The following is an 11,830-nucleotide window of genomic DNA, read 5'->3' on the forward strand; positions in this document are numbered from 1 at the left end:
AGGCATTTGGACAATTGAAAAGAAAAAAAAAAGAATTTGAGATTTGATTAAGCTCTTTTGGAGTTTCATTTAGTTGTTTTTAAATCATAAACTTTAATATATTTTTATATAAAAATTAGCCTAAAAGGCCTAAAATTTAATATCTTATATCATATCTTAAAGAATATATTAATTTTATTTAATAATATTTACCTCCAGTGCACATTATATTTATCTTATATTACATGAAATCTATTATATAATTTAATTTATTTAATATTTTTTATTAATATAATAAATAATATATTAAATAAACATATAATAAAATTTTATTTAAAATTTTCGAATTTTGATAACAATTTTCGTAATGTAACTCGGTTATTCCCAATAACTTTTTTCGATGGTCCGTTGACTCCGTTCAGATATCATGATCATTCATTGGCAAAAAAAATATATATATATATATATATATCATGCTTATTCGGGTCGGTTTTAAGTCGAACTAACAAGATCGAATAGACTGGATATCATCCAGATCTCCAAAAACGGACCAGGCTGCACCCACCCACTCTCTCTCCTTTACGCTTTCCCTTTCCAATAACCTCACTGTCTGTCACTCTTCTCTGTCCCCTCGAAGCCGAATCTAGGGTTTTATCTCTGAGCGCAGGCCTCGATCAGCTTGCCCTGGACGGCACGCACCTGGAACAAAGTGGGTCGTGTTCTTTTTGTGTTCTCCAATTTGGTTCTCTTTATTTTGCCGTATTTCAGCTTGTGAATCTGAGATTGAAGAAGTTGCTGTTTTACACTATGCAAAAAAGGGAGCTGGTCTATCTTCTGTTTGGTTTCCCAGAAAAAAGATTGGAATAGAGAATTATCAATTTCAAAAATTTTATACCTGCTGCTGCATTCTTCGAGTCTGTAACCCGAAAAGAGGAAGAGAGTGGAGGTGTTATCAAGCACCAATTAAATTTCATAGGGCCATCTCTCTTTCTCGTTCGATTGAATTGGTTCAGGTATCATGAGAAAATTTCGAACTTTCATTGTGTTTGTTCTATTTTGGCTTTGGTGGTCTGATTATGCCATTTCTTGTCAAATATGTTAATCAATTACTGAAGTAAATAAGGGCAAAAATGGCAATAGCGGCCCCTGGGCAGCTCAACCTCAATGAGGTCCCTGCATGGGGATCCAGAAGCGTCGACTGCTTCGAGAAATTGGAACAAATTGGCGAGGGAACCTATGGGTTAGTTCTATTCCATGCATCTCAATACTTCAATTGTAGTGTTTTTTCATTTAATATTCACGAGTTTGGCTTATAGATTTTCTCTCTCTTTTTTTTTTTTTTCTTCTTCTTGTTCGATGTTTTGTCAGATAATTTGATGTTGGTTAATGAAGTTTAACCTTAAAAGTTTATGTTCCAATTTACTCAATTTGTTTTTTTGTAGGTCTCCTATGGGTATGATTATCGACAACAAATATTTAAACAGAGTTTTGTTTTTGTACTTTGACCCTCACGAGGGGACTGAAATAGTTGTTTTTTTTTTTGTTCATTTTTTTTTTAAGAACTTGCTATTACAATGTCTTGATGAATGAAATAAATCTGTTGATCAACATGTATTTCTGATAAATCATTAACTCAATATTTATCTCAGGTTTTGTTCACTTTTTATTTTTGCTAATTACTACCTCATACATCACTGACAAGCCACGGCTTGCTCTAGTCATCCAGCAAGTGCTAATAGGTATTAACTAAATACACATGGCATTGGGATGCCTTGGTAACAGATACACTTGTACAGATATATTCATTTGGGAAGCCTTTTGTTTTTCATATTTCCTGACACATTTTACCCTATTCACTAAGTTGTAGAAGAGATAGTTATTCCAAATCTACGGGGTATTTGGTATTGGACTTTTATTGGTTCTATGACAGACATAGTTGAAGCTCAGCAGACGAAATCTCTGTGTTTAACCCGTACTTTTTCCATTCATGTTAATCTTGACACCAGGTTTATACATGAATACAACATTGGCCAAAACTTAAAACATCTTTCCTCATTTTAACTTTTGGTCAATATTTCATACAAGCCTGCTTTTCCTTGACACCATCTTTCATAACAGTGTGTCAAATGCCATTTTCTGTTCTGCATGCCTTGGTGACCCATTTTTCCAGTTTTCTTTCCAAATGTTTTACCTTGGCAAAGTGTATTTTCTTTCTATTTGTATTTGGTAATAAGTATTTCTCTTTTTTAGTTAAAGTAGCTGTTTTCTACTAGCCTTCTTCTAGCCTTGTGGTTAAGTTTTTGCGTGCTTTACCCCATGGTCATAGTTTCGAAGGTTGGTACAGCTTGCTATCACCAAAGTAGCTTTTTCTATAGCACCTCTGTTATTGTGAAATTTTAAAGCCTCTCCTTGAAGGGAACATAAATGTAGCCAATTTATCTAATATGAGCTGAATGCTTAACCTTAAAATTGGTTTAACATCACCTTGAATCTTGAGTCATATGGCCACCCTAGCCTGTCTACCTCCTTAACTTGACACCCTCTCTAGTTAGGATGCCCAGTTGTCTGTACGTATAATATGGAGGAAATCAACCCTCTAAAGAATCATTTCCCAAACTGATGCATTGTAATTTTCTATGTCAATATACAGTCTACGTGCACAAACATCTATGGTCAAAAGAAAATAAATAAAAATGAAAAGAATGAGAGAGGCTCTTCTCCCAACAGAAGTGATAATAAAGAGTGAAAATGCTGGAAGGATACATTCATTGAAAATAATGCTTTAAGATAAACTGATATATATTTGTCATGCATGTTTAATCAGGCATACTTTGTGTTTTTCTTTTTTGATGAGATAATCGAGACAGATACGGTTTACCTTATGACCCTATTAGTCCTCTTTTTTGACAATAAGAGGATACTCTTATAAATTTTTTTGTCCTTATGGTCACTGATACTGTCAAAGTAACTGATTTATAATTGCAGTCAAGTTTACATGGCTAGAGAAATAAAAACGGGAGAAATTGTTGCTTTGAAGAAAATCCGGATGGACAATGAGAGAGAGGGGGTATGTCATGCTTTTTAGTTTTATGAAGCACATACGAACTTGTTGTTTTGATTACATACAAGAAGAGTGGTGCTACTGGCCCTTCACTTATACCTTAATTGTTTAATTTTTCCTGAGGGACTGGATTGCCAGTACACTACCCAATCAAGAAAGATCACCAATTTGTATTCAATTATTAAATATGAAAACTTCTCTGAAATATGTTTTTTCCCAGTTTCCCATAACTGCCATACGGGAAATCAAGATTCTAAAGAAGCTGCATCATGAAAATGTCATCAATTTGAAAGAGATCGTGACATCTCCAGGTATTGTAGTAGTATTTTATATTAGACTAGAATAATTATGTTTCTGTATACAACTGTGGACATTTGTATATAATGCTCTCTTTTTCACCTGAAACATTTTTATGCATTTCATAATTTCATTTCGATATCTATAATTCTGGGATTGTTTTGCAGGGCCAGAGAAGGATGAGCAAGGAAGGCCAGGCAAGTTTTTTTTTGTTTTGTGTACAGTATTTTATCCTCATCTTCGTTGGATTAAAGCTGGTCATGCACTATAATTTTTTACGAAGAAAAGAATCATGGTTTGCCTTATCTTGAGAGCTCACTTGATCAACCTAAATGTTTTATGTTGGTTCTATTCTTATTTGATATCAGGGAATGTCTAATGTAATCTGTTTTCCTTGGAGTTGCAGATGGTAACAAGTATAAAGGTGGCATCTATATGGTCTTTGAATACATGGACCATGATTTGACAGGTCTAGCTGATCGGCCTGGGATGAGATTTTCAGTCCCTCAGATTAAGGTATAACAAACAACAAGATATGCAAGTATACTTAATCACCAACTATTTGATACTTGAAGCTCCCTTGTCTTCTTTTTCCCTTCTTCTGTCTTACAGTGCTACATGAGACAACTTTTGACGGGGCTTCATTATTGTCATGTGAATCAAGTACTTCACCGTGATATTAAAGGTTCTTATAAATGCAAGTCCTTCATCACCATTTCCAGATTTTGATATTATGAGGCCTACATTATGATTTATATTCTTTGTTGCAGGCTCTAACCTTCTTATAGACAATGAAGGTAATCTGAAGCTTGCAGATTTTGGGCTTGCCCGTTCATTTTCAAATGATCACAATGCCAATCTTACAAATCGTGTTATTACTCTTTGGTATAGGTGAATATTTAATTCCCATGAATGGAGGTTCTCCTTCTATTTTATAGCTTGCTTCTTTTCTCTCATGACGTCTGTATAGTTTCCTACAACCTATCAAAGAGAAAGAAGGGTAAAAACAAACAAAATGCACCATATTGATCTGATTTGGGAGGCTGCTTTGTGAAAGATTTTAACTCCTGACAATCTTCGTAGGAGAAATATCATTATTTTGGATTGCTGTTGTATGTGTACAGGAGGTGGTGAGACGGTTGTTGATCTTTATTGGATTGTGCTGCTTTGATGGAGTTATGGTATTTTCTTTTTTAGCTGTCTGGTGTTGTTTGGTTGATGCCTATTCTGTTGCGGTTCATCTTGAGTGTTGGGTGGTGTTATTGCTAAGCATTGTAATAATGCAATGTGAAGGCAATTCCTTTTTGTGTTGTGGTGTGCTATGGAGATAGAGGAATGCTAGGACCTTTGTGGATCATCATACTATCTGCAATTGGAGTCAATTATTGTTTCATCTCTGTTTCCAGGAATGCCAATTTTTTGCATGGGTGTCCTGGTCTTTCTATTAATAGTTTCTGGTTTCTATAGATTATATCTGTATATTTTGGTGATCCTTGTGTATACCTGCTCTCCCAACAGGAGGCATTTTCTATTTTTTTTTTTTTCAATAAATTTTTCTACCAATGAAAAAAAATATCTGATCCGTCTTTATTTGAACAGGCCACCAGAGTTGCTTCTTGGGGCCACAAAGTATGGTCCAGCTGTCGATATGTGGTCTGTTGGATGTATCTTTGCTGAACTTCTACATGGCAAGCCCATTTTCCCCGGGAAAGATGAGGTAAATAACATTATATGGTATAAGGTGGTTTAACTTGTTTTGATAGTATGGTTTAGTATTAATATGTGGATGAATTTTCTGGAAAATGTTAGTATGAAAAAATTGTGGAAAATATATGTTAATACTTAATATCCAACAATATGAAAGGCATATAAATGTTGTAGGTGTGATTTGGATTTATGGCTTTTAAATGCTAGTTCAAGCCCTTCAAGTTGTGTCAATACATCTTGTACATTGATGTTATAAGATTAGAAAGAGAAAATAAATGCTATAGTAATTTAGTTTTAAGCATAACCAAATTAAGTTGAAGAATATGGAATTTCATATGATTTTATGCCACATTAAGCTCTTATAAAATAGGTCGAATAGAATTGCAGTATGTTTGTTTTAGAAGAGAGACTGAGATGTGGGTAAGAGCGTAAGAATTCACAAAAGATAGATTAGCATTAACACCATGCATTTTATGAATATTACTTAACATAAAAGGGCCATAAGTTTTGGAGTAAATTTATGAACCTTCTTTTTGGTCAAATTGATTTGTCATGCATAGTGGATGGTTTACAACTTAGGATGTTGTAATTCTGTGTCATTTTATTATTGAGTCTTCCTTTTGGTCTTTTATTCTAATTTCGTTGCATTGTGAGCTTATAATAATGTTATCTTGTTGCTATGAATTTCTTGAGAACTTTTTTTCTTTTGGAGAGAAATCATTTCATGGAATCGTACAATAGCAATAGACATTGTTGAAAAGGAACATATCTACCTACATAAGAATTAAAACTATGAAAAGCTTCAACAAAAAATTATCCTAAAGTTGCCTTCCAATCTAGCAGAAAACATTTGGTATTAGGTATTGGAAACATTTTGAGAACTTGAAAGAAGAAAACATTTTAAATTTTTTGGTCCCACTCTCTGCTTGGCAAAAGAAGAAATATTTGGTATTGGGTATTTGCTTTAACCCTAATTGAAATTAGGAATTAGGTATTTGAATGAATCCTACTGTGTTTGATGTATTAATTCTAGTTAGTATTTGATTTTTTCTTATTAACAACACATGTATACCAACCACTCTGTCTCTAGGGATTCATTTGCAGTCAACTGATATTCAATCTGCACACTAATTTCCAGAAATTAAATACAACAGTAAAGGAAAAACACAAGAACACTTTACATTGTTTGGTAACTTGCCTACATTTGTCTTAACCTCTCTAGGGCAAATTTTGGTCATTCCACTAAATTAAGGTTTTACAGGTTAACCTAAAGCCCTTACACACTTGGTGGCTAATTTTCTCACAGGTTCAGTGCCAGCCCAAACCTAACGCCACTTATCAAATTATTCAGTTTTCTCACAGGGTCTTGAGATTTAAAAGTTGCATGAAGGTTCACTCCCCTTATTCCAAGTGGGTTGCGGTCTGGGCTTGAATGTGTATCTAAATATACATAAATTAAAAAATTTAAATATAGCACGAATTGAAAAAAGAAAAAATGAAACACAGAAATAAACTAGGAAAGGTTTCTTACCGCCTTTGCATTCCTTTTTGTCTTGAACAAAGGGATGGGGTTTGAACCCACTGACCATCCAGCCCTTTCCAATGTGAGCTAAGCCCCATTCTGTCAAGATTTTATGTGATGGATTTCTTGTCCATTTTTCTTGTAGCTTATTTTTCAATCTAATAAAGTCATGCATCTTATAAAAAGAATTCAAGATTTACTGGTGCAAAGAAGGGGGTTATTTAAGGGCAGACTGTGCAAACGTCTCTCTGTCAGGGATTTTGTAAATTGAATCCTTTGAACAGCCAGCCAACCAAGTAAGCTCTTGGTCGACCTCCTAGGGTCCATCTTGACCAGATTTGATCCAATTTCCCACGTCATTTGGAACTTCGGCGTTCTTTGTTCATCTAAGTCATTTTGCCCACACACCAGGACTTTTTCATTTTCTCATTCAACCTACGCCAGCTGGTTGTCCACTAGAAACTTCTGGTTGTGGTTCCTTATCTCTGTATCTACTTGAATCCTGAATAATCATAATCTCAAAATTATAACCTATCCTAAGTTTGGTCACTATCTAGATAGAACTGAAGCATATTCCTAAATCTGGGTCGAGAGCTTCGTGCTACTTTGGTCTTTTAACTCTAACAAAGAGTTTGTACTATTCCTGAAGTGTGCTGATGTTTGATCCAATTCGGTCTTGATTATTCTCGCTCCATCTCTATTCCACTCCTTGTCTTAATGCTCTTGAGTTTCCAAGAAGTCCCTTGGGTATATGTTATTGTTAAACATGCACATATACAAGAAATAAAAATTTTCAACCTAAAATATTAATATCAACAATAATTTATCGCAACAATTTAATGCTCCTTTTCTCTTTAATCCTTGTAGCCAGAACAATTAAATAAGATTTTTGAGCTGTGTGGAGCTCCAGATGAGGTCAACTGGCCTGGAGTTTCAAAGATTCCTTGGTATAACAACTTCAAGCCAACAAGGCCAATGAAGAGACGTCTTCGGGAGGTTTTCAGACAGTAAGTTATTTCACTACTAGCGTAGTATTCATATTTCATCAGCATGATAAGTTAAGCATAAGCCCTGGGTCTCGTGTGATGTGTATATCTTAGCTTACATTTTCTTTGTTTGCTTTATAGTTTCGACCGCCATGCTTTGGAGTTGTTGGAGAGAATGCTGACGCTTGATCCTTCTCAGGTACATATTTATCAGATAATATTGTGTTATCTTTTGCACTTTTGATCTAAATATTTGCAAATTGATGTATCTTGTTTGCTTTTTGTTCTTAATGGTCCCTTAGCTTTATAACATTCTAGTTAAATTTTTTAACATTGTACTGTAGTTGTATGCTGTCCTTTTATGTGAGATTGTTGTATTGTAAGCAGATTTGAATGATTTTATTTTCTTAATGATTGAACCAGTGCATAATGCTTTTTCTTGAAGTATTCACGTTAACAGATGCATGAGCTTGTTTCTGAATAAATAACTGAAATTTGCTTCAGGCATTTTAAATTATTTTGGTGACATGAGTTGTAATGAAACATTCTGTGGACCAGTTGCAATACTTGACAATAGATCAACAAATATACACCTATCTGCCCGTCATTATCATTGGGCCTATCATTTGATTGTGTCATTTTGATGCATGTGGCATTGAAGTTAGTGAATTAACTAGTTAAAACCCATAGGATGCATGAATAAAGGTGAAATTAAGTGAAGTTATATGGTAAACAATACATGGTATGCAGACCTCATGGATTGCAAGGAAAAAAGTAATTTGGTATGTACTGTCTGAACATAAATTTTACATTCTTGTGTTTAAAAAAAAAAAAAATTATATTATCATTAGCTTGAGAATTATTAGTAACTCAGTAGGAATGAACCTGTGGAACTTTACCCAAATTTGGGAGTTAAAGCAATTATGCACCATTACATTCTATAAAGAAAACTAGTTGAATCTTATATATTAATAAAATTGCAATATCCTCTTGGGTTAGAAGGTGTTGTTGATGTCAAAATATTCTCAAGTTATAGATTTTTCGGTCATGTCACTAAAGTATACATACATCTTATCACAAAATTTAGTACATTTGCCACCGTTATTTATTAAATAGAGGAAATTACAGATTTGGTCCACTTATTTTATACCTAGTTCAATTTTGGTCCATGATTTTTTTTAAGTTGTGTTTTGGTCCACTAATTGTTTCATTTGTTCAATAAAGGTCCAGATTTCTGACTTTAAATCCTTTGGGTTATGTTTTCTTCAATTATAATTGAAGTATAAGTTATATTTCATCATTTCTTAGTCATAGGAATCAATTTAGAGTATTAGAATTTAAGAGAATTGAGATTGGATGAAGTTTGAAAAATTGGCAGTTTCAGATACCCTACTTTGGGGTCAATTATTTTGAGTTTTAGAACTCCAATTTGAATGATCTTTATATGATTGTAAAATGGAGATGCATAACTTTAAAACAAGTATATGTTTGCTGAATTTGGGTGAGATTTGATAGGGTAAAAGGGAGGCCAAATTTGAGAAAACAAATCTGGACATTTAGAACAAGTGGAACAATTAGTGGACCAAAACAGAACTTAAAAAAGATCGTGGACCAAAATTGAACTAGATATAAAATAAGTGGACGAAATTTGTAATTTCTTCTTATTAAATAAAAAAAGTTAATTTTAGTACGAACTCACTAGGGAAGCCCCAGATAACAAAACCGATCAAACAGATTGAGATTTCTGCCTCAAGTATATATATGTCACACAAAATGGTAGAGAAAACAAAGATAATTACATCCCATAATACAAGCCATTTTTTAAATGTCAAATCTGGATATAAAATAAAATAACTAAAAAGCAGTATGTGCCCAACGTTTGCTTCCTAGGTAGGAACAAGTTTTCACTCTCTCTCTCTCTCTCTCTCTCTCTCTCTCTCTCTCTCTCTCTCTCTCTCTCTCTCTCTCTCTCTCTCTGTATGCATGTGCACTTGCTTGTTTTTGGTGGTTTGTTGTTGAAGCTGATATTATTTACATATTGATGAACAAAATTATAATGTGAACATGTTTACAGTGTTGCATTATGTTTGGTCTCTGTCTCTTCCTCTCACATATGCATGAAAATATTCATGCATACTTACCGACATGTCTTGCATTATATCATTCACAACAGTCATCTGCTGTAATTTATTGAGTTAATCCATGGAAAATGTATGACTTGCCCCTTCTCAAATGTGTCAATGACAATTTAAGTTGGCTTTTAATTCAGAAGGAATAAATGTGACGTAGTGTCCTTAGTATAATGAATACTATTGTATAGTGTGCTGGGTGCTAACATATTATTTATCATTTTGTCCTTTTTTTGTAATAAATAATAATAGAGAATATCTGCTAAGGATGCTCTTGATGCTGAGTATTTTTGGACTGATCCATTACCTTGTGATCCCAAGAGGTTGGTTCCTTGTGCTTGACAAATTTTATTTTACTTCATTTTTATTGTTATTCTTTTTCTCTGAAAAAAAAAAAATAACCTTTATAGTCATGTGATCTACATCACTTTTTATGTTAAAACCATTTCTTGGCTCAGTTTACCTCAATATGAATCGTCGCACGAGTTCCAAACAAAGAAAAAGCGCCAGCAGCAACGACAACATGAAGAAAATGCAAAACGTCAGAAACTGCAGCACCCACAGCAGCATGGCCGCCTCCCACCCATTCAGCAATCTGGCCAAGCACATGCCCAAATGCGGCCTGGACCAAACCAGCCTATCCATGGTTCTCAGGCCCCAGTTGCTGCAGGCCCTAGCCACCATTATGGGAAGCCTCGTGGGCCCTCTGGGGGGCCAAGCCGATACCCAACTGGTGGAAACCCTGGTGGGGGATACAACCACCCAAATCGAGGTGGTCAAGGCGGCGGAGGTGGCTACAGCAGCGGTCCATATCCTACACAAGGACGGGGCGCACCGTATGGTTCTAGTGGAATGCCTGGTGCTGGTCCCCGGGGTGGAGGTAGTGGTTATGGAGTTGGTGGTCCAAACTATCCTCAAAATGGCCCCTATGGCGGTTCTGCTACAGGTCGGGGATCAAACATGATGGGTGGAAACCGAAATCAACAGTACGGTTGGCAGCAGTAATGGTTGATCTAATTATTAAACGTGATGGTATCGGGATATGAACCTCCTTGATACAAGGGATATGAGCTCAATGATCAAAGAAAATGCTTGTTAAGGATGTGGAGGGAAGCATCATCCAACCGTTGCTTCTTAAATAATTGCCACAATATGTGACCGATTCATCTGTAAAATATATTTAAACTAGGGTTCTTCTTCCTGTCAATCATGTCGTCCGTTTTCTAGTTAGAAAATATACAGAAAAGCTGGAGGAAGCAGTATGAATTATGTTAGTTAATCCTTTGAGTCACGTGCTTAGGCGGGTCTGCGGGAGCGCTTGTGATTTTATTTATTGTAAGATTTCAATTTTCAATAATAGCTCTACATACAGTTTTGGCTTTTAAGATAAATTTGTATTTGCGACCGTGTATGATAGTTTCAACTCAGTGACTTTGAACCCTTTAATTTTTGGTACTCAGTCTGACATTTGTAGTTGAATTTGCACACTTTTTTTTTTTCTTTTTCTTTTTACACACCTTGTTAAAAAATAAAAAATAAACCCAAAAAAAAAGACCACACAACCCCTCCCCCCTCTCTCTCTTTCCTTCTCTTTTTTTTTCTCATCTAGACCCTTTTTTTTTTTTTCTTGTTCTTCCCCCCTACCTGAGCCACCACCTTCTTCCTCTCTCTCTCTCTCTCTCTCTCTCTCTCTCTCTCTCTCTCTCTCTCTCTCTCTCTCTCTCTCTCTCTCTCTCTCTCTCTCTCTCTCTCTCTCTCTCCGCAAGCACCACTAAAACAGCTACCACCACCATCACCTTTTTCTTCCCCCTGCCCAAGCCAAGACAGCCACCACCACCACCACCTTCTTCTCTCTCTCTCTCTCTCTCTTCTTTCCTCTCTCCTCTTGCCCAAGCAGATGATAAAAAAAAAATTTGGCGTAGGTGGTTCGGCAGACCAGTGCCTAACCCATCGATTTCGTTCGGCAAGAACTCGCCGAATACACCAAGTTTGTTCGGCAGATACCTGCCGATCGAAATAGACAGGTTCTGGTCCACCAAATCACCTGCACCCAATTTTTTTTTGCTGTATTCTTGAGCTAGTTTGTGATATGATGATGCTTTGAGCTTGAATTTTACGTTCTACTTTGATTGTGGAGTTTGTTGTTATG

At 35.4% G+C, this 11,830-nt stretch overlaps 1 protein-coding gene across 2 annotated transcripts; it reads left to right on the forward strand.

Annotated features, from left to right (window-relative positions):
* The first annotated feature begins 490 nt into the window (after nucleotides 1-490).
* LOC147292913 (cyclin-dependent kinase C-2-like) lies at nucleotides 491-11,127 on the forward strand. 2 transcript variants are annotated; one of them, XM_086231483.1, is made up of 13 exons: nucleotides 491-992; nucleotides 1,095-1,219; nucleotides 2,965-3,046; nucleotides 3,261-3,351; nucleotides 3,505-3,534; nucleotides 3,744-3,853; nucleotides 3,950-4,022; nucleotides 4,108-4,228; nucleotides 4,937-5,054; nucleotides 7,434-7,573; nucleotides 7,694-7,751; nucleotides 9,934-10,004; nucleotides 10,140-11,127. In XM_086231483.1, the coding sequence occupies exons 2-13, from the start codon at nucleotides 1,110-1,112 to the stop codon at nucleotides 10,684-10,686; spliced, it is 1,551 nt and encodes a 516-aa protein (XP_086087609.1). In that variant the 5' UTR covers nucleotides 491-992; nucleotides 1,095-1,109; the 3' UTR covers nucleotides 10,687-11,127. The 2 variants fall into 2 exon arrangements, with proteins under 2 accessions (XP_086087609.1, XP_086087610.1); XM_086231484.1 differs by having other exon boundaries at nucleotides 3,505-3,523; nucleotides 3,742-3,853.
* The last annotated feature ends 703 nt before the right edge of the window (nucleotides 11,128-11,830 follow it).

This window comes from Dryas octopetala, chromosome 2, assembly GCF_963921425.1.
Source record: "Dryas octopetala chromosome 2, drDryOcto1.1, whole genome shotgun sequence".
Lineage (NCBI taxonomy): Eukaryota > Viridiplantae > Streptophyta > Magnoliopsida > Rosales > Rosaceae > Dryas > Dryas octopetala.

Bases quoted from the DNA above. Each gene is read 5' to 3' on its own strand.
- LOC147292913 (XM_086231483.1), top strand. From the start codon at position 1,110: ATGGCAATAGCGGCCCCTGGGCAGCTCAACCTCAATGAGGTCCCTGCA. The intron at 7,752-9,933 runs GTACATATTTAT...AAATAATAATAG, and splicing joins TGACGCTTGATCCTTCTCAG to AGAATATCTGCTAAGGATGC. The intron at 10,005-10,139 runs GTTGGTTCCTTG...TTCTTGGCTCAG, and splicing joins TTACCTTGTGATCCCAAGAG to TTTACCTCAATATGAATCGT.